This window comes from Stigmatopora argus, chromosome 9 (genome assembly GCF_051989625.1).
Source record: "Stigmatopora argus isolate UIUO_Sarg chromosome 9, RoL_Sarg_1.0, whole genome shotgun sequence".
Lineage (NCBI taxonomy): Eukaryota > Metazoa > Chordata > Actinopteri > Syngnathiformes > Syngnathidae > Stigmatopora > Stigmatopora argus.
The window spans coordinates 13,330,622-13,352,792 of record NC_135395.1 but is presented as its reverse complement, the minus strand read 5'-3'; the positions used below and the strand labels follow the sequence as shown (position 1 = coordinate 13,352,792).

Here is a 22,171-nt window from a genome sequence, read left to right as displayed (position 1 = left end):
GTGACCATCACAATCTATCTTTGATGCATATTCAGTGCGGCGACAGGTTCTAGTGTTTTTTTTTCTATAGTTGCCTTGCTTTAGTCTTTAAAATAAAATAAAAACTATATAGCAGACACAGTTAACCTAAGTAAAAATGTCTTTTGAAGTTTATCCAACCATAGAATATTCCTTTAAAAAAGTATTTCTGAAAATAAGTCTCAAAAGTTTTCAAGGGTTCAATCTCTGGTAGTTCTGGCCTTCCTGTGTGAGGTTTGCATGTTCTTCCTGGGCCTATTTTCTCCGGGAACTCCGGCTTCCTCCATTATCCCAAAACATACATGGTAGGCTGGTTCAATGGTGTAAATTATCCCTACGTATGAGTATGAGCTTGAATGGATGTTTATCTTGTGCCCTGCGATTGGCTGGCAACCAATTCAGTGCGCAATCCCCGGCCTACCGCTTAAAGTTGGCTGGAATAGACTCCAGCACACCCTTGTGAGGATAAGTTGAATGGAAAATGAATGCATGTTTTCTCTTTTTAGATGATGTTCATGTATTTTTGAATTTGTTTGGATTATAGTATTTTGATACATCTTTTAAATATCTTGTGCCTTACTTATTTCTCAAGTCTCTTAGTGATTTATTGATTAAACCGGTCTGACTCAATTATGCTTGGTTTTGGTTAGTCAAATTAAACTCTGCTTTACAAAATAAATTAGCCACCGTTATTTAATGATTTCACCTTTTCCATACAAGGCCAGATAGTTTTAAGACGAAAAACATTTGAAAACATCTTTATACTTCTTTTAGAACTATCGTTGTCTGAAATTTATTTATTTGATGATCTTAAACAGTAGAGAGCGGAGGTTATGCAAAACCATATTGATTTGAGAAGGCAAATATTTTTTCCTCTTCAATGGATGTCTCATGGGGGCTTATGTAGTTTTGAAGGACACATGGCTGTTCAAAGGTATGACTGCTCCACAGCACCCACATCGATCTAGCAAACACCTAGGCTGTTTAATGTCAGTGCCGCCCTGAGGACTTTACGGATGTGTCCCTCTAATTCCCCTTCAAGTCAGAAGATGAGACGAGATCACGTCAGTGTGTGGGGGGGTGTTGGTGTGTGTGTGTGTTATTTACTGATACACCCTCCAGGGGATATTGAAAGGTTAGGATTGGCAAGCACAGTTATGGAATTAGCACCACGCCATAGTGCAGTACAAGACTTGTCAGGCTGTCCTCACACCCTGGTCGTCATACTGGACTCCAAACTTAGAAATGTTGCCAAGCAACAAGGCTCCTGTCACAGCAGAATCTGGCCAATATCAGTGTCCTGGTATGATGAGGAAGACGTGATGAGTCTGACGTAAATCCAAGATTGACAATTTACACATTGGGGAAGAGTGGACAAGCACTTTCTGAAAATACCCCGAGAAAAAAAATTCGATTAGTTCTTTGTAAATTAGTTTCTCTCTTTGCACGTACTTTGCATCACTCTGCGGAAGGAAATGGGCAAAAAGACAAAATTGCAAATTCCATAACAGTCGCTTGATATGGAATCAATCAGTCTCTGTTCCATTGGTTGGCTGCTGTGCGGTTACACTTTAGTCAAAAAGCTGCTGGAGATGGTGGCTTATATTCAATATGAAAATCTTTCTCTTCAATATTTGATGGATGAGTTTCCCAACAATGATCATTCATAGAGTTTGGTTTTGCACAAAACATATAATGCCTAAAACTATCAATATTATATTCTGATATATGGTAAACTCTCCCAAAGTCTCAGCGCACCTAACTTTGTTACTCTAAATGCTCACGTTGAACCAAGATATCATAAAGAAATATTACTGCTGTTAGGCCTAGTGAGTTTGAGTTTTGGGAGAAAAAAGTGTGCTACCAGAGGCATCACCTAATACAGGCACATCTTAAATAAAAATTAGTAATAATAATCAGTGAATTAAAACTGACATTTTGAATGTCACAGCCGTAACATACAGTGTGTGCTGCATTTTACAAAATAAAATCTTGCATTGAGTGGCTTCCACAACCCAAGGAGATAAAAACTGTGGCAGTCTTTTCTATATATTCAAATATATTGAATATTTATTCATTTTGTAAAATAAGTTACTCGGCTGCATTTCCTTTAATCAATGGGTTTTATAATTTGACATCAATAGAAAAAATATATATAGTGTAATCTTCTACTGAATTCAGTATTAAATTCGTTGCAGAAATTGTCCTATGAAAAATCTTTTCAGCTATTTCCTGCAAAACTATAACTCAGGACCAACACATGTAATTTCAGACACCCAAATTGTCATTGATATGGGTGAAAATGTACCAGACAGTGGGTGTAGTATAATACCTACGGTGTCAGAGATAAAGATAAATTGGAGCCCCCATTAAAAGCAGAATAGGGTTTCATTTGAAATGTACTCGTGTTAGGCTTTAATAGGGTTACATTCATCATTGATTCATATAGAGTAATGTAGGATACAATGAGATTTTCGAGGCAAGGTTAATGCAAAGTGATTGCTCTTACTTATAACCTTCTTCATTAAGGGAATTAAATCATTAAGACTAATCATCCAGACTCAATTAAATATATTGTGTTAAATCAGTTCATGTATGTAATACTTGTTAGCTACAGGACTCGACATTTGACCAAATTCAATGAAGGGAAGGAATCTGCTGGATGGATTAAGTGGGGGAAAATGCCATGGGGGAGGTCAGTTAGACTGCAGTTTCATGCTATTATTTAGAGCACAATCTTCTTCACAGTTTACATGACTTTGTATAGTATATCCATCCTTGCATATTTCTGTGAAGAGACGTACGCTGTTGATTGATATGTTCTTTGGACAAGTAATGAAAACCATAAATTGTAATCTTTACAGTTTGTTTTTGTTTTACAAATACAAAGTGGCAAGTCGGCAAGACTAATGATGCAGTCAAGCTCACACAGCAGAGCAGAGAAATGATAAAGATGCCAAAAAAGCAGCTGTTTCACAGATGTAACAGTGTGGCCCAATATTACTGAGGCAATATTCAACTAAATCCCATCTCTGTTGGTTCCCCACAGACTAAAATGTCAGTGTATCTGCTGATTTAAATTAACAACTGAATCACATCTTACCTATAGGCGGCTCTTTTTCACAGTCTCAGGTAGTAGAGAACATGAGTACCTTTTGCAGACATAACCTCTGCCCATATCAGGTAACTGTTTACCAAATCGATTGCACCAAGTACAAATGGATTGTGCCTTTCAAACTAATTCATCCAGTATAAAAGTGCCAATATTTGATAAATATTTGATAAAAAGTATCCATGTGAAATTACATTGTAGACACTAGAAGTAAAAATTGTTGATAACTTATTGGGTATTAGGATCCCCATTTTTCATTGGATTCCAATGGCACTTGGCAAAAATTTGTTGCAGGTATGTTGTGTAAAATGTTTTTCTTAACTTCAATTATAGATACTATGTCTGACATTAATTTGCAACCTTTTCACATCACTAGCACTATGACTTAATTTGTTTGCTGCCTTACTACTGCTTTAAATTGGCAAAAGTTAATATTAACCGGTACTAAAGTTGAGAGATTTGGAGATAGAAAAATGTTTTCAGATTAAATCGATTGTCGATGCCAATGCAATTTTCAACAGTCCTCCACAAAGAGTCCAATGTGGCTAATTTGTAGATGTTTCATTATGAGGTAAACTGTTAAGATTAACACACAAAGAATATTTAACATAATTTGTGATGGTAAAATGGTAGACATCATTATTTAGGTAAAAAACCTATAAGAAACCACAATTTAATATAGTCTAAAAAACAAATCATGAAAGGAATCGAGATTGAGAAAAGTTGCAAAAAATGGTTTCAGTTTTAGGAGCAAATGGAGGTTCTGAACTTGGTCAAGAATACTTTAATGTGTGTTTGTGACACGTAGTTATAGCTGCTTTTCTACACCCAACTGCCTCAAGAATCTCTTTTTATCATGAAAGAGAAAAAACATGTCAAAATTTGTCCTTCCTCTCCTGGTTTCAGTGTCTTTTATTGATCCATCCTTGACTCCATTGGTTCCTATTACATGGCCTCAGTAACTTATCTCAATTGTTGTGGCTGTGACGGTTTCTAAAGCCCCGGCTGGCTCTCTTCCTTTTTCTAGGTTGTCCTTTATGGAAAAGGTGGGACAGGGATGTCTTGTGAGTCTTAATAAAGACATATCCACTCTGAACAAATCAATAGTGACAGTGTGTTTGCATAGATTAGGGGATTCTCCCGCTCTATGATTTCTCATCAGACACATGATGAGGAGAAGGGAGATAGACATTTGAGAAGGGGATGCTTCTATGGGCCAGACTGATTTGATTGTGTTTGCATTTCATCTGCCAGCATTGATGGAAATGATTTTGATCCTTGCGCTGCATTGTCAGCCCTGCAGAAAAGCCTCTTGGGTGGAAAATACATGCATTTCATATTCCCATTTCAATAAACCTACGCAAGTGCTTTATAAAGGCCTGAGCCGATGAGGTGTTCTTTGGTGATTGAACTGATTGTCAACAAGGCTTTGAAAGATGCAGAAAATGGAAAAATATCATATTGTGGTACAGGTTTGCAGTGTGCTTTATGAAAGAAAACTTTTGGAGAGACGATATTAATAACGCGTGGTGAATAATATTCACTTTCTAATAATTTCAAATCGCCTCCTTTTGACCCTATGGTTCATCAGATCCTAGTCTCCATCAATTCTTTTGAAATCCAAATGCCAAGGATGACATGGTCAGTAAATCTTTTAAAACCATCCATCACAATCTCATTAGAATTAATAATGTGTCGTGGCACCACAGGGGCAACCCTCACATATGCAAGAGCACGCGGATTAATTTCATGTCTTGTCTGATTGACTGGATCCTGCACTGTAATGTGATGACATATTAATTTCTGATCCAAAAGGATGATAATCTAGATTTAGCCGAACAATTTCTGACCTTTCTTTTAATATATCAGTCTTTAATATGTTAGCCACACCTTCCTGCGCTCTCGCTCTGGTGTGCACAAGGATGGTGATATTAAAATACCTAGAACAGGGGAGTCGGACTCATCTTTCTCGCGATCGCATCGTAGTTTTCCTTGAGAGAGTCTTGATCTGCGCTTAACCAATTAATTAGCAAATTAATCAGTAGCTATTTTTTCTATAGTCAATTGTTTTTTTATTTACATTTTTAATAAGAACTACGAGGGTTGGAAAACCAAATCCTCCCCTTTTTCTTAACTGACTTAAAACTAAAGAAAAACAATTAGTTGATCTTTCCTTGAGAATTTTTTTTTTAATCTTTCATTTCAGCAAGAAGCATGAAGGTGACAATATGCCTTTTGCGGGCCACATAACATCATGCGACAGGCTGAATTTGGCCGCCGAGCTTCAAGTTTGACACGCTTTAGTTGACGCCTTCTCGTGAAACTAGGTCGGAAGCACCCAAATGGTGACAGAGTGCAATGATTAAACTCTCCTTGGCTGGTTGAGGTGCAGTCATGCTGCAATTTAACACAAATCTGATCATTAAGAGGAGGAAATAAGGCAATTGCAGTGGCAATTGCCTCTTACCACCTGTTAAACATCGATCAGTTGCAGAGGGGACTAATTGATAATGCATTATTCGTAGTTGCCTCATAATGGGACTTGTATTTCATCCTGTCCTTGACTGTGGGACGCAAAAGCTGAAAGGATTTGGCGATGAAGCTCACAAAACAGATGGCAAGGTGAATTGTTCCTATAACACATCTGCCAGTCTGTTCTATTAAGGGTTTTCAGACAGGTCAGCTCATTGTGTGCATACACAAGCAAAAGAGCGGCCAATGACATTAAGACGGTGCCTAAATTTTTAATTTTGATTGATATAGTCACACAACAAAGTAGTCCCCCACAATTTCAGTGGGAAATAACACCATGAAGCCATGTTTGCCCTTCATTTTAAACTCCATATCTGTTAAACTTTATAAAAATATATCATTGTAAAGAAAAAATATACACATTGGTTTTGTTTCAAATTGTTTAAAATGTTTGACTGAAACTTGTGGAACAGTCCATGTGTCTCTATTTTTGTTGTGTTTTCATTAGGGCACATCTCTTTTTGAAGGAATTCTCTGCATGCAAACATAATGAACTGGAAATTAACTGCCATTAGTGGAACAAAGTAAGTGATAATTTCGCTTTGGCAAAAAACAATATAGGCGAACCAGTCTCCCACGCGTGCAGTTTTTGAAGTGTCTATCCCTGGCTTTTATTTCACTCAAACAATTTTGTATATTTTCCTGTCATTTTATTAACACTGTGTGTAATCACTGGTGTTGCTCAATCATAGTATTAACTTGATCATTCATTGTAACTTTACCAATGGTAAATACACAACCTTAGAGTAAAAATCCAACTTTAAACTAGTATTTCCCGATGTTAACATGTCTGTGGAGCTTCATGGTAAAGCACTTATAGGGTGTAGTTTAAAAAAAGTAATTACCTCAGATCTGTGTAACTATAAACTCCATGCCCTCCCACATACAGTGGAAGTAGTGGTTTATGTGCATCAAGTGCATTTTTCAGTCCATCTGAGCTGCACTTGTGCTGAGAAAATAGGGGCCAAAGTTGACGGTGTGCTCTGACTTGGCAATTTTTAAGCACAAAGTCACGCGTCTGAACAAAAGCTAAATAGAGTTCAAAGCTAGCACCCCTTTACTATGTTATGCACAATTAAGCTCCAATTTCTCTTGCTTACAATTTGACCTTCATCCAACATCTTCATTCACACACCATTCCGCATAGCACCGAAATGAAAGATGTGACTGTTAGTCTGACAGCAGTGCACCGAGTGGGGCTTTGTGATGTCAATCAGCACCTGCTCTCTTCAAATTGGTTTAGTAATAGTGGAGCTCGGAAAGGGAGTGTCTGGTGAGGCGGTGGTCGAGGCAGCTGACAGCTAAATAGTCCGTGGAGATTTTTGATAGGTAGAGGAACTGAGTTGGCTGACAGTTAATGCTTTGTGTGTTTGGCCCCAAGGAGACTTTTAGAGCATTTGTATTTTACACACTCCTGGAACAAACATCAACTCGCCTGCGCATCCATTTAAACTAGAAGCTGGAGGGTGTCCTGGGTATGGGACAGCACGGCAGAAGTGAAAAAAAGGCTGTTTTACGCAGCAAGCAGAGGAAAAAAGCTTCAGTGTCCTCATGGAGTGCTCTTTGAAACATAAAGGAGAGTGAAGTCGTATTACTCGGAGTGTACATGAAATGATGCTTTTGCCGTGGTTGGAGCCTAAACAATCAAATGGAAATTTAGCTTCATCTATACACTTTTATGTTTGCTGTCTTTGTATTTAACCAGTGTTTACAAAAGACGAAGACGACTAAGCACGACTAGAGAGATAAGAGATCTAAGTCTGGTACAGTGACCATAAATGAATAATTCAGAGAATTAGAAGTTTAGCAAAATTATTTTATTGACAAACAAGGAAGGAACATGAACAATCCATGAAAATCAAATGGAGTTCATTGAAAAAATTGTAATCATGTATTTAGTCTAATAGTCTGTTATCATTTTCTTATTGTTATCTTTGCATCCATAAAGGATTTCCTTTTCAAAAGTCAGTTTTAGATCCTGTTCTTAGTTATTGTAATGAGCTACCACACTTTTGTTACTCATTTAAAAGGCTTTTTATGCCAGGCTGCTTCCCATTGAATGCCTTCTAAAAGTTGTCCATTGTTACCTTCATTTTCGAAGACAACAATCTCTATATAAACCCACTAAAACTTGAAATAATGTGCCGTAAATCACATAATGCTTTTAGTCATTTTTCCATCATGTTCTTGTTGTTTTCTCATTTGACTTCCACCTTGTGACTTTTCTTAGCTTCTTCTCCCTCTCAAGAGTAAATTTCCTTATTGGCGGTTTAATCAATGCTTTGTGACGTGAAAAGAAAAAGATGATAATATAATCTAATGTCCATTCAATATTTTAATGTATTATAACTCCTTGTTTGTCACAGAGCCGTTACAAACACATTCACAATGAAATCAAATGCATGGGTTGCTGGGATACTACCTACTCATGTATGGCTCTTCTGCATTCATTTTCTGTGTTTCGGAGAGCATTTTCATCCGAGCGCCTGTTCGATGAGGCGTGCTAACAGCCAAAGGAACAGCAATGTACTAGCGTGGGTCCCATCAGGAAGCAATCCTGAGGATTTTATGCAATCTGCTTCAATAATTAATCGCTTCACATCATCTCAGACCATGAATTTGTTTTTGCAAATTGTTTTGTCTTTTGTGTCTGCTTAAACCTTAATAAACTGCCTTTAGGGGACAGTAATTGTACAAGCACTTTTTCATATTTTGGATATTTTATAAATATTTAGATTACGTAGCATCTCTCTTATTTAGTCAGTCACTTACTCAATGAAATAGTGTGGTAGTGTGATGACAAAAGCCTTACAAGCGATAATTTACCCTTCATTTACAGATTTTTTTAAGCATCTTAAATTTCTACATATGACATGAAAGGCCGGAAGTCCCAAGTTTGTCCAGTAAATGCCAAGACTTGTGAGAAAAATAGTTGTTATGGTTGTCACATTTAGAATCTGTGCTATTTTTTATTTCTTTTGAACTAGAACAGATATACTGAATAGATTTGATATTCCATTAATATTGAACTTTCCAAGGTCAACTGAAGTTCAAACAAACTATCCAACTTCAAGGTTCTGCTCTCCTTTTTCACTGCCTTACCTCCAGTTTCAGCGTCAGTTTATCTATAAAATACACAGCACTCTGTCTTGCATCTACTGGATGAATAATTTACACCGTTGCATTTGAACAAAGAAATTAATATTTAAATACTCAATGCGTGTTCAGTCTACAGCACTTCATCCCCTTGTGTCATTATAGTTGATTCAGGCGCAAAGCATGTTGACTCCTGTATTTGAACGTTGGAGCATTAGGTGCTATAAATGGAATGCATTGTTGTTTTTTCCAGGTATACCTCTTAGTATCCAGTTTAGCTGCAGAAACTCTTTCTCAATCGGTAAAATTCTCATTTTTCTTATATTTGTTCTCTTGGATATAATCTATAGAAATATAATTCAATGCAGTGCCGCCATAGCATCTTTACTAAAATGTTTAAATGTCATTGTACTAATAATAAGTACCAGTTTGTCACCTCTTAAGGTGACATTTTTGATTACTCTTCAAAATAATGTGGAACGCCTAAAGTATTGGTTTTGTATTCACAAAGTCAGAAGGCCCACTGTTTTTGCACTGTGTATTCGTAGTGTTATCTATATATTTAATAAGTAGAGTGTTAATCACACATTTTGCCTTTTGAGGAGAGGATTTTCATTAATCGGTGCTTAAAACGACACAGATTTATGCAGTGTCACAGGCTTCTGCTTAATTACACTAACTAAATAGTATTAGTTTTAGTGTAGACTTTTAAACAAAGAAGAAAAGATTAGTGAGCTGCAGAAAATGTGACAATTCCTTAAAAAATACAAATTTAGAGCTCCTCGTCTCATTCTTGCACCTTTCTATCCAATATGGATTAAAACCCGCACCCTCAGCTAGGCAGTCAATTGTGCTGACTGCTGAGCTACTCAAGACTGCTTGGAGTAGGACATGTATTTGTAAAAGGTTCTGAAAACATTCTTACCTGAGAAGTACATGAAAGTCTTTATTCGCTAAATCAATGGAAAAATTTCAGACCTGTGGCACCCAAAACAAAATTTGCTCGACAGCTCTTTGAATCATGATGCATGTTGTTCCTAACATCACCTGATCGTTTTCCCGAAAAAGCCTCCACCTTTAAACACCACCAGTCTAAAGACCCAAGAGACTCCAACCAGCAGTTCCAAGAGAGAGAAAAAACCCTAATGCAATTTGTATGGGGCACAGCACTCTGCAGCCAAATGGGAGCCTGGTTGACTTAGCTCAAGCAGTCTTACTTATTTACTTCAGAGACCAGTGCCATGTCAGACAAGGGAAGAAAAGCATGTTGAACAGAGCAAATTATCACACCCTTCATGTGGCCAGAATTCTTTTAGATATCCCACTCAGTCAAATGAAATAGAAGCTGAAGGAAAGTGTTCAAGGCCTTCACCTCTGACGTTTTCTCATTCGCGGAAGGACAAGGTGGGTTTGGAGATAAAGGAGTCAATCCCAGTTACTGGCAGCTTGAGGAAGGTTGTTGAGCTTTCTTGTGCTGCCAGTCATCAGAGTCGCGGATATTGGATTAAAGTAATTACACCGGACGCACTTGGGTAACTGAGCTGTGGTAAATCACAGAACCCAAGCTTAGTAAATGAATTAGTGAAGGACAGTAACATTGCAGAAAAATACACCTGTTTGTCGAGCAGGTAGACTTGCATTGAACAAACCAGCCATTCCTCAGGGTTGTCATGGAACTTGCCCATTGATAAATTACACATTTCATATTGATTCCAGGCAGTGAGTTTCCAAAATTAACATGCATGTCCATCATGTGGGTATTTTGTGGCCATAAAAATCTACTCTGAGATCTGGGCAGCAATTTTTCACGACATTGCAAAGCTGCAATCACTCGTGACATTTCACTGCAGTTTGTCAGTGATTGTATTCTACATTTTGTCGGATCCTGTGCTGCTGGCAAACACTGTATGGAAGGGGAAGTTCTCAATTAACTAAAACTGCTTGGTCTTTATTCAGAATCGCCTAATTGCCACTTCCGTGACTTTTACAATAGAGTTTTGCTGCATAATTTACCCTAATCAAGCCGATCCAAATCTCCTCGGACTAGCATTGGACTGAACCCAAACTGACTGATTGGACCACTACCTGCTCTCCTGCTTGTCAGCCATGAATAATCTGTAATGACATTCAGCGCATCGGCATGGGCCTTGCATTGTGGATTTGTTGTGGAAAATTGACAGCTCAATCAAAAGAAGCTCTTGAAAAGCTGTTTATAACTGGAGCTAGTGCCTTGACCTGGAATACTGTCCCACTAACTTAAGACACAACCTTACCAACATCCCTGAATGGGAGTACCTTTTGCCCCCTGCTCCTAGTCACTGCTTCTGATGCAGTTTCTCTTGCAGATTAAATGAAGCCATGCGTCACTCAGAAGGCCACATCACACTTTTAAAAGGGCAGACACTTATGGCACCACCTGTCAACCTATCATTTTCCCGCTTTACAGAGTAATTGATGTTTGCAGACATAATAAGATGGCACTAATGGCCTTGGCTGTGTGAAGTGGAATTGACTTTTGGTTATTTACTCAAGGGGAATATTGTGGTTTGTTGTGCACTATACTGTATTCCTTAGTTTGGCACCCTCCGTGACAGACAAGACGTACGAAATTTCCAGGTTAATACCTGTGCCCGGTGGAAAAATGTGCTATCACACAGTTGAAGCAGGGTCATTTATTTATTTATTTGTATTTTACTTTTCTATTAAGAATATATGGTGGGGGGCAAAATTTGACCTGGCTTGAATTCGACATGTATGTGGTTCGTTAAATTATTGGTCACTTTTTGAAAGCCTAAATCGTCATTATCAGAACTCTGAGGCTGACGCGCTAACCGTTATCTCACCAAGATCTCACCAACAACCAATTAGAAGAAAGCTTTTGCATATATTTAAATGCAATTTAAAAAGTGTCCTGTTAGTTCTTGACAGTAGGCCTACTGTGTCAAACAAACATATAGATATATATTCAAACTGGTTTTTGGGTCTGAATTTATTTAATTTTAGAAAAGTAGCATTCGGTTTGAAGAGGGCTTTTTTGATGTTCTCTTGAATAGAAGTGGGCCCTTGGTGCTAGGATTGACATTGATACCACCCTTTACAAAAAGGAAGCACAGTAGGAAATGAACCACTTGAAACATGCTTTGACTGGTGGCTAGGATGTGCTGCCGATCCCTTAAAAGCCTCATCTGTAATGTCTCCTCTCAACCATTGTGTACGCTTTCTCTTGAAATGGAGCATTGGCCTGATGTAAAGTCACCCAACTATAATCCCCTTATATCTTCTGATGAATCCCAGCCACACACACCAGGCTTGGCACCTAATTGAATTTCCTTGTGTTCACAAAGAACACACACCCAGGACCTGTAAGTTCTAGTCTGTGCCTTTGATAAGCAAATGACCCCTATGGAATTGAGGTCAGCGCTTGCAAAAACAAGAGTGTGGGAAGGAAAGCTAAAATCCAGCACTTGGCACCGCTCTCAATCGACTTAGCAAAGATTGAGTCCAGTAAGGTTTTGTTGGGCGTAGAAACCCCTCTTGATTTAAGGGAAGATTACCAGCAGACAAATATTCTTCCTCTAGTCTTTCTCTGTGCGTGTTTTCAAGTGGTAATCATAGGGAAAGAAACCATATCCACCAAATGCACCAACTTGCCAGTGGATCAAGAACTAAATTGTGTTGTAGTGTTGCTTGAAGATGCGCAGCATGTATGGTCAGTGAATTTGGCAAACCATTCTGAAATTGCCTTCAGTCCTTTGATGCCTCCTTCTTAATTTGCTGAAACTCTACTGACTCTTGAGCCCCCTCAAGTCTGCAGTCAGGATAGAGGGTTTTGGTAGCTTCTTTTAGGTTATTGATTACGAGACATTTTTTTCAATCGGAGTGTGCCCACAGCCTCATCTTCTGAGAGTACCTCTCGAGTATTTATTGTTGCGTGGTTACGAAATCCATTTCCTTGCCTTTCTATATTTCCTCTTTGCAAATTCCCAAATCAAGAAATGCCAGAGCGTGACCGTGACAGGACACTTGCCTGACAGATATGGCAACATCTCACTCCATGTACACACACTTGCACACAGTCATAGCAGGATCTGCGACGACAGGTTTCGCCTCCTATAGGTGAGTGTTTCGATTCTAAAAACCTCCCTGTTTTTTACTTTGATTACATGTTCAAGGAATAGTGACATTGATGAATGTGCCTGTGTTCCCAAAGTTGATTGGAAAGTTGAACACCCGAATAAAAGCGCTGTTGGAGAGACAAGGACCAGCCCCGAATGTGAAATGTTGAAAATCTGCGACTAGCTGATGTACAATATAGTAATTGCATAAAAAGTCTAATTAACTTTGATGTAAATAACTGGTTAATAATGGAATCACGATCAGTTTTGCTGAGGGTCTGCTAACAGGTATCCTGAATTTCTAGCGTTACTTAGATTAGAAACCGGAGTACCCGGAGGAAACCCACGCAGGCCCAGGGAGAACATGCAACCTCCACACAGGTGGACCGACCTGGATTTGAACCCAGGACCCCAGAACCGTGAGGCCGATGCGCTACCCACTCATCCGCCGGGCCGCCTATACATGAATATATCATATGCGAATACTTTGCCGATATAATATATACTACATAGTACATACTATATAGTCAATGTAGATATATCACAAGTCATATATTGCCAGTCATTTTGATAATTGAGTCATTAGCAAGTGTCAATATTAAAGGCTATGAATGTGAATTCCTATTTTCACACCCAAACGTCATGATTATTTTGTGGTACGCCTTAATTGGGGAGAAATCGGAAGGATTGCCTTACAGCAGTGTTTCTTTAAGGTGTCAGACACAGTGGGCAGGTAATTATGGAGACGGGAAGAGATAAAGAAACAGAATGCAATTACACTGGCAAGCAGAGCTTCAAATTGCTCCTCTTAGAATTTCTCACCTCAGGTTGCTATTGTTCATACATTCTGATCTTTTATTCTCTTCAGCCTTTAGCTCAAAGACAAGGATAAGTTTGCATTAATCAGTTACATTTCTCTAGCCTGGGTATCCTCTGAATATGGGCTGTTAGTGAGCACCTAATATTCTGTATGTCTTCTAATATATGGCAAATCATATGCATATATAAACTGTCCCGTGCTCAGTCAGACTCAAAGCCATTGCATTTTTTTTAATGCTGTACTATATTTCATCTCTGCAGCTTTACTGCATAGTCTGAATTTGTATTTTATTTTACATGCGGCTGTGATGAGACAGGTTTGGATTGATTACAATAGTTTCTTTCTCTCTCTCTCTCTGTCTCTTGCACGGTTTACCATTCTGTATGGCAGTCAGATTTTTTTGGGGGGGGGAGTAACTTCTAGTTAATTCTGGGATTTAAAAGTTTATCCCTACAGTTCAAAGGAAAATAGTTCACTTCTTTTACACTGTATTTTGAAGTTTGGCTGAAGTTAACCTAGTCCAGGAACAGGGTAATTTTAAGGACAATGCAATGTAGTTTCTTTTGATATATTTAGGGGGAAAAATGTTTATGTAGAGCAACTTAATAGTGGTGTAAATCCCCAATTTCATTTGATTTGATTTGGTTTGATTCAAGGGTGTTCAAATCATTAAACTAAATTAATTCCATTTCATCCATGAAACCAGTGTCAAAAATTGATTTTTGTGAGCATTTTTTTTTCAACTAAAACTATTTTTTTTTCCTGGGTTCTGATTTTAGAATCAGGTATAAATGATTTTTTTGTGTTTATGTAATAATTCATTTCAAGAGAGCTTACATTTGCACACACACAAGTAAGGACTAGACTTTATTCTTTTGTTCTGTGTGTGGACGTATAGAGTTGCTGTAACTGCAAATGCATCCACCTTTATTGTGACTCGCGGATTCGCATGCCATGTGATGGCTAATCCCCGGTGTTCACGTCAATTAAGTGCTTTATAAAAATTGACATTGTGAGGTGCCATTTGTTTGCGGAGAACAACACATTTTCTGGATATGTCCAACCCGTGCAAGTTCTTCACAAAATTGCTGTATAGGTTTGATGATCTGATAGGTGCCACTTAGCCAAGCACGTGTTTGGAACTGGAAGTGTTCATATCAGACAGCTCAAGTGTGTGTACGGAGTGCCAGAGTGTCACAAAGAGCTTTTATGCAAATGGAACTTGAAGTGCAACTATTGAGACTTTAATATCCAGACGGCCTACAGGATATGTGCTGCTTTGCCAGTACCGTATCCTCTGAGGCCTCCTTGGATATTTTGTGTTCATAGGAAAGGCTCACCATCTCACTGGAAACGACCCCAGGAGAGGAAAGATCAGATCGGTGAGCAGGAAACTGACAGGAAAACAGAGTATCTCTTCATCCAGAGGCAAGAAAGTAGGACATGTTCTAAGACTGAAACCTGCTGTTCAAGATAGAGAAAATAAGTTTGGATTGGATTTCTGTATCAATACAAGGTTAAAGGAAAATGGATGCTGGTTTCCAAAACATACTTTTCTATACGGAATTGCAATAAAGAAAAAAAATACTTCTATTTTGTTTGTATTGCTGAGGTTTAATTACTTGCATTGCAGTTTTAGAGGAACTGGACAGGTTGTGTTTTTTTGCATTCCATCCCAATTGTTGCTGTTTTAAACGCCCTCCAAATGAGACCAGTGCTGCCTGAAGGCTCTGTTCTCATTTTCCACATTTAACAAGCGCATATATTGTGATAGTTCTCTGCTTGTTTATGCTGAACTTTCGAAATTACGTTTCTAGACTCTGGGCAAAAGGTATAAAAGTGACTTCCTTGTTGAGATAAAGAGGAAATGGGATTTCATTCTTGCCAGTCTGTCAACCATATTTACATTCCATTGTCATTATTTCTTTTTCCTTTGCAGCTCTGCCAGTCATGGAGGTGACAATTGAAATCACCAGACAGCAGGTGGAGAAGATTTTTGGCCTGGATGAGTACTGGTGTCAGTGTGTCGCCTGGAGCACCACCGGAACTCAGAAAAGCCAGAAAGCTTATATCAGAATTGCTTGTGAGTACACGTTGAAATCTTTAGAGTGAAAACACCATTGGAAGGCAAACCTAACATATTATCCAAACTATACATCACACCAAACTATAAGTCTGACTATATAAATATGAATAAATAATAGAGGGCCTCATTGAAACACAAAAACATAACTTACAACATAGGGCTACAAGTGAAACCATAGTCACCTATAAAAAATAAATAAATTAAAAAAAAAACTTATATGTATGTATATATTATATTATATATTAAAAAATAAAATAAAAAGTGTGACCTCTAGTCTGGAAAATAGGCTACTCACCTTTGACTGAATTGATTTATGAGATAGTATTTTCTCAGAAATCTCAGCCGAAATCCAAATTGGATAACATCTGTGGCGTTTGACATTAGGTACTTACTCCACAGTAGCATGATATCACGCATTAAAAATGTGCATGAAGAAATTGCATGAAGAAACTGCATTATTATAATAGGATTGAAAAAGACCATAATAATCCACCTTGTGTTATGAGTGACCTTTATCTCCTAATGCTTCCTCTTGCGGTGATTCTTTTACCTTGCACGAAAGATGTTTTTAAAAAAATGTGGCACACTAAATTGAGTATTCATGAGCATATTTTTCACAAGATAGACTGTTTCAGCGATGATCCAGATGAAAGTAGCCGAGTAAAAAAAAAATTCCAAATTTATTGCAATGTACCGACCGTAAATCTGTCAGGGGAACACAGGCTCATCGACTGCAGCCTCCTCAAAGCTTTATTAGCGGAATCCCTTCAACGTTACAGTGTTTTGAAGCATTCTGCTTATTAATTCTCACATAAATATGCATTATTCTAGAAAACAGTGTTCCCCCTGCACAACAGGACCTTCAGAAGACTGGCCTTCATTATTTCTCACCCTGTTAGAGGCTTCAGTCACTCATTAAGATGTAAAGCGAGCATTTGTTTCGCTTTCTTTTTTCAGAGGCTTGTATCTCATCTGTATAGGCTCCATTTTATTTGAAAAAGTACTCCATCTCCACCTTTAATCGGACAGATGACTATTTGTTGGTGAATAGCAAATTGGCAAATAGCTCGACAGCATGTACTTCTCTTGCTGCTAGAGAAAACATGTCCAGCGAATGAGGGTGTGTTGGCTCGAAGCAGCTAGTAGCACTTAGCCCGCTTTGAGCAGCTAAGTGAAGCGATGAGCTCCCACGGTGCATCTCTAATTACAGCACTTGCTCGTCTTCCAAGCAAATGAATTGAGAGACTACGGGGTGAAAACAATGAAAATGAAACTATTGGGTTCTGCCACCACATTTGACTGAGGTTTGTATATTGTAACGACTTCACTTGACCCACATTGTGAAGAGTATTAGTACTTGGATTTGGCAGTAATATAGCCTTATCAGTCAGTGTTTTAGATCATGTTCCCAATGTGTGACGCTAAAGAAGTCAATGCGACAAAGGTCAGAAGCTAAAAAGGAACAAACTGAAAATTTACTGTGCTTTATTTATTTGATAGTGTGTGTGTGTGATAAACAATTGTTGAATTTTCAGTTCCAAATAAGTATCATATATATGAATATATACTTAAAAGAAAAAAAATCTAACTGTAGTGGTGCCTCTGCTTACAAAACTAATTACTTCCATAAGTGGTTTTGTAACTTTGATAGTAGAGACATATTTTACATTGAATTGGCATAATTCGTTCCACGGTCTTTAATAGTAACACCTAAACCCTTTAAAAAATATTAAATATATATGCAAATGTATGAATATATGCAGAAAAAAGATTTAAAAAAATATTTATTAAGCCATGGATTGTGACAAGAATATTTACTATTAACTACCTTTGACAACGATGGACGTCCATTTCATTTAAAATGCAAACACTGGCTGTAAATGCTCATTTCATTGCCATTCATGGCGCTAGATCCCCAATATATTTTGAGTCAGAAGGCTAACAGCGATAATTCGCTGCCATCCTCTCCCAGTCAAAATGGATTGGGCGTCTCGTACCATCTACAGCAGCCAATGAGTAAAACTAGTTTATGCCCCTCTGAGGATAGGCTTTCAGATTTAGTTAAAAGGAATTCAACAACAGCTCACGGCCGCGCCCTTTGCCCCTCACGACACAGCAACACATCGATTCACTTTGAGTGCAAACCTGGGGCGGACACATCAAATTAGTGCCAAGCTGGTAGCTATCAGTGGCCTGTCTGCCTCATCAGATGTAAGTAGTCCTCCATCCATTTCCAGCCGTAAAAAAAAAAGAGCAATACCGACTTTACCTGCGTTAACGCTCAGCATGACTCATGGGCAAGATATAGAGCAACGCCGAGTGCGGCCGTGAAAGCATTCAATGAGATGAAATGCGGAGCTTCACGCAGTCGGCCGAGCTCGCGGGAGCTCTTGTCCAGATGCCTCCGGGTTTTGTTTTCGTGTGGCTGCTCCCAGCCCTCTTACAGATGGGAGCTGCGGGCTGGCTGCTGCTGGAGAGAGTGGGTGGCGCGCGGAGGAAGGAGCGAGCACTAATGCAATTGCTTTTGCTTGATGTCGGGCCCCTCTGGCAGCAGACAGCATCTCTGAGGCAGCCAGGCAGACCGTAATATGCAACATGCTCGGTGCCACCAATCCCTGCGTGGCTCCGGGGGCCAAGTGGAGTGCGACACGCCCGCAAACATTCCGAGATTTTGCTCGGCGGAGCTTTCATTTACACTCCACATGCTGTTACAAATAGCCTAATTGGTCGCGTTTCTTTGTGTTCTCTCCACAGACTTGAGAAAGAACTTTGAGGAGGAGCCTCAAGCGAAAGAGGTGGCATTGGACCAGGAGGTGTCACTGCGCTGTCATCCCCCCGAGGGAGTGCCGCAACCCGAGGTGAGGATATATGAAAAGTATTTATAGGATCGCATGTCGCATCCATTTACCCTTTTATCTTCGGGAGGACAAAGGGCAGAGAGAGGCTCAGTGATCATCTCCCCAGCTTTCACCGGGGAGCGGACAGCCCATATGGATAAATTACACCTCTAATTACCCCCTTTCATTGATTTATCATCTCTCCCACATCTCCAAGCTGCCATATATCACATATGCTCGTCATATCACCCAGCATAAGCTGGGAGGTTTCGCCCTGAATTTGGCGTCTCTAAAGGCCTATCTATAATTAATGGCTCACTTTTTTTTTTATCCTGCCTCCTTGCCATCTTGATATTTCTCATGGACGGTTGCTCTGTTCAAGTTTTTGGGCCTTTCCAAGACTTTCAGTAGTGTGGAAAGCAACATACATGAGTGAGCTCAGCGGCACTGAGTAATTGCTATTAAATTTGGATGCCAAATCACAGTTCCAATTTTTTTATGGCTCATACGCAAAGGGTACTTGAAGCTAAACTGACACGGCTTCGATAGTTTGGAAAAGGGTGTTCTGAATGGTAATTGGTCATCTGAATTGTACTAGAATTCAACTTTTAACAAAAGAAACGCCCAAAAATCCAAATCATACAATCCCGTAGGGGAAAAAAAGCCATGCAGACAGCGTGAGCTCTAATCAGACAAACAGCATAGGTTAGGCGAACTATTCAGACAGTCCAGGGACCGCAAACAGCCAACAAGTCTATCACAGTTGGATAGTGTGGGGACAGCTTGCAGAGAAATGGGAAGTAAAAGCGCCAGCCCGCAGCTCAACACAAAAAGAGCATCAGAGCAAAAGTCACCACAGGAGAAAATAGGCGCGCAGAGAGGAAAAAGAAAGCCCAATTATGTGCATCACATGTAGCAATAATACCAACAACAATACTGCAACACCCTCAAGAAGGCAGAAAGTCAAGCATCACCAAGTAAACGACAGATTGCCCCTAAAACAGAAATTACAATGGAATACAAATTGTCTATTCTTTTTTTACTCTTTTCCTATGAATTGAAGACATCTCTAGCTTTTCCAAAATATTAAAACAAACATTTCTATCCATTACATGCTTGAATTTATTCCTTAAATATCAATTATTTTCATGAGAGCAGCAACACAAGGTTAGCCCTCGTGTCTCCCATTTACCGAATGTCTCTTTGGCTTTTTCTGTTGGGATCAGTTGCACTGTTGGCCAATCAAACTCTCTTTCAGGTGGAGTGGCAGAGAAACGAGGACGTGATCGACCCGCAGAGCGACCCCAATTTTTTCATCACGACCGACCATAATCTTATCATCAAAAAAGCCCGGCTGGCCGACACGGGCAACTACACATGTGTGGCAAAGAACATCGTCGCTCGCCGCAAAAGCAACTCTGCAACGATCCTCATCTACGGTAGGTGGACGCTCATTTCAGAGCACTGGTTACATAGGTTACTTGTTTAAAACTTGGACAATTTTTAAATACTATATTTAGTAAAAGAGAATCTCTACAAAAAATAATAACAGAAATACACTCTTAATATGACCCAAGTAACTCTCAAAAAAAAAAATTCATGTTTGTATCTAACGTCCAAATGCATCCTTTTTTTACTGGATTAAACGCCAAGCGGCAACAATAACAGCAATGATTCAAAAAGGAAAGTCTTAATTCATGCATTAAAGAGTTAAATACAAATTAATGGATTTTAAACCACATATCTTACAATGCATGTGTCATACCTGTGGGTCAGATCTGGCCCACAGCATTATTTTTTTTTTTAATTCAACTATTTAAATTAAAAAATAATGGTATTACAAGGCTCAAAAAGAAATGTCCCTTTTATCCTTTGTTTTGATTTCAAATCAAATTATCTGTTGTATCCATATGTCTCCATGAGACGTCTTCTTGTAAATATGTTATTACTCAAACAGAAGCCACCTTATGAGTAGTCACATCCCTTGTGAAATATTGTTGGTGGGAATTCCGTCACCAAAATTGAATATCTTATGTAGTTTTCATATTCAGGTTTCTGTGACCTGAAGATCAATTACCCTTTAACTTTGTGGCTTTGCTGCCTCTTACACAAGCAATCTCTGTAGATTGAAGTCAAATAGAGGGGAGAATGTGGATACACAAAAAAAGCAGTGAGTTTTGGCAGTATACAAAATGTTTCCTTTCAGTTGAGATTCTGTTCTCACTCTAGTTTTAAATCTTGTAGCCATCTTGTGGCATTCAAAATAAAAAGAGAACATCCAATATTTCTATTGGCTGTTATTGAGGGCAATAGACATCGCATCCAATTTGACTTGGGGCCTGCCAGCGATTAAACGATCATGAAACATGATTACTACTTATTTTTTTCTCTTTGCAACATTATTATGGGTTGCAAATTTGCAAAAAAAGAAAGGGATTTGTGGATTTTTTATTTATTTCATTGAAACTACTGCAGGTGGCCTGGTGGCCGAGCGGTTAGCGCGTTGGCCTCACCTTTCTGGGGTCGGTCCTCACTCACTGTGTGGAGTTTGCATGTTCTCCCCTTGCTTGCGTGGGTATTTTCCAGGTACTCTGGTTTCCGTCCACATCCCAAAAACATGCAAAGTAGGCTGGTTGAAATCTTTGCATACGTAGTATTTACACATTTAAATATTGCGTATTGTAGATTTCAAATTCCAAACTAAGTTTCTCACTTTAATATCTAAGAAAAGTGTGAACAGACTACTTTTTTTGCATGCACCAACCCTAACACCACTTTTTCACTGTGCTTGAAAAGATGACAAATCAACCATTATTGTCTGAATTGAATAAGGTCAAATCACAACAAAAGCACTCTTGTTTCTTTTTCTTGCAGCCACATTGTGCTTCAAATGAATAAACGGCACGTCCACTATGCTAGTTGATCTAGCTAGCTGCAGTGGGTCATAATAATGGCTGCTTTTCAAAGGGTTCAACAGGGGGCCAGAAATGCATTTTATCACGGCCTAGCTGGTGAGGCTGCATTCTGTGCTAAGAGGTAATCAAGGCTTGTGTTGCCTGGCAATTTACCCCGCTGTGGCGAGCAATCAATCGCATAGTGAGCGCAAGGAAATGATTCAGTCACGACAAGGCAGAAGTAAGAGGGGAAATTGGGGGTGGGGTTGTTTGTCCAGAGAGGGGAAAAAGTGCACTGTTCGAGTCAATAAATTAGGAATCACCATGTCATCCAAGATGAAACAAGTACAGATTTGAATCACGTCAGGGGTCGTTTGATGTAATTATTAGACCGTAACAGTGGAGCACCAGTGATGTGCCACCAACTCGTGCAGCTTCCAAACATGGACACTCGCTTGAGCTTGATTGTGCTGCTCTTTGCAATCGGATGTTAGGGCTGTTCTCTATAATTCAGACAATGTGTGACGGCAAATGCCGCAATCAGTGATGAATATTGAATAATGGGCACAATCCAAATCACTTTCATTGCCAGGATGTATAACACACTTAACTTTAGAAGGGTTCTCTTGTGATTTTCTATTGTAGGAAGCATTTTCACACT

The 22,171-nt window shown here is 39.0% G+C and overlaps 1 protein-coding gene across 6 annotated transcripts in view; it reads left to right on the top strand.

The window, feature by feature from the left end:
* unc5a (unc-5 netrin receptor A) overlaps positions 1–22,171 on the top strand; it is a 132,570-nt gene that overhangs the window by 66,560 nt on the left and 43,839 nt on the right. For all 6 annotated transcript variants that reach the window (XM_077609424.1, XM_077609426.1, XM_077609421.1 and 3 more), the window contains 3 exons: positions 15,633–15,776; positions 18,534–18,637; positions 19,875–20,055. In XM_077609424.1, the coding sequence (XP_077465550.1) occupies positions 15,633–15,776; positions 18,534–18,637; positions 19,875–20,055 (429 nt within the window). The remainder of the gene's footprint in view (positions 1–15,632; positions 15,777–18,533; positions 18,638–19,874; positions 20,056–22,171) is intronic.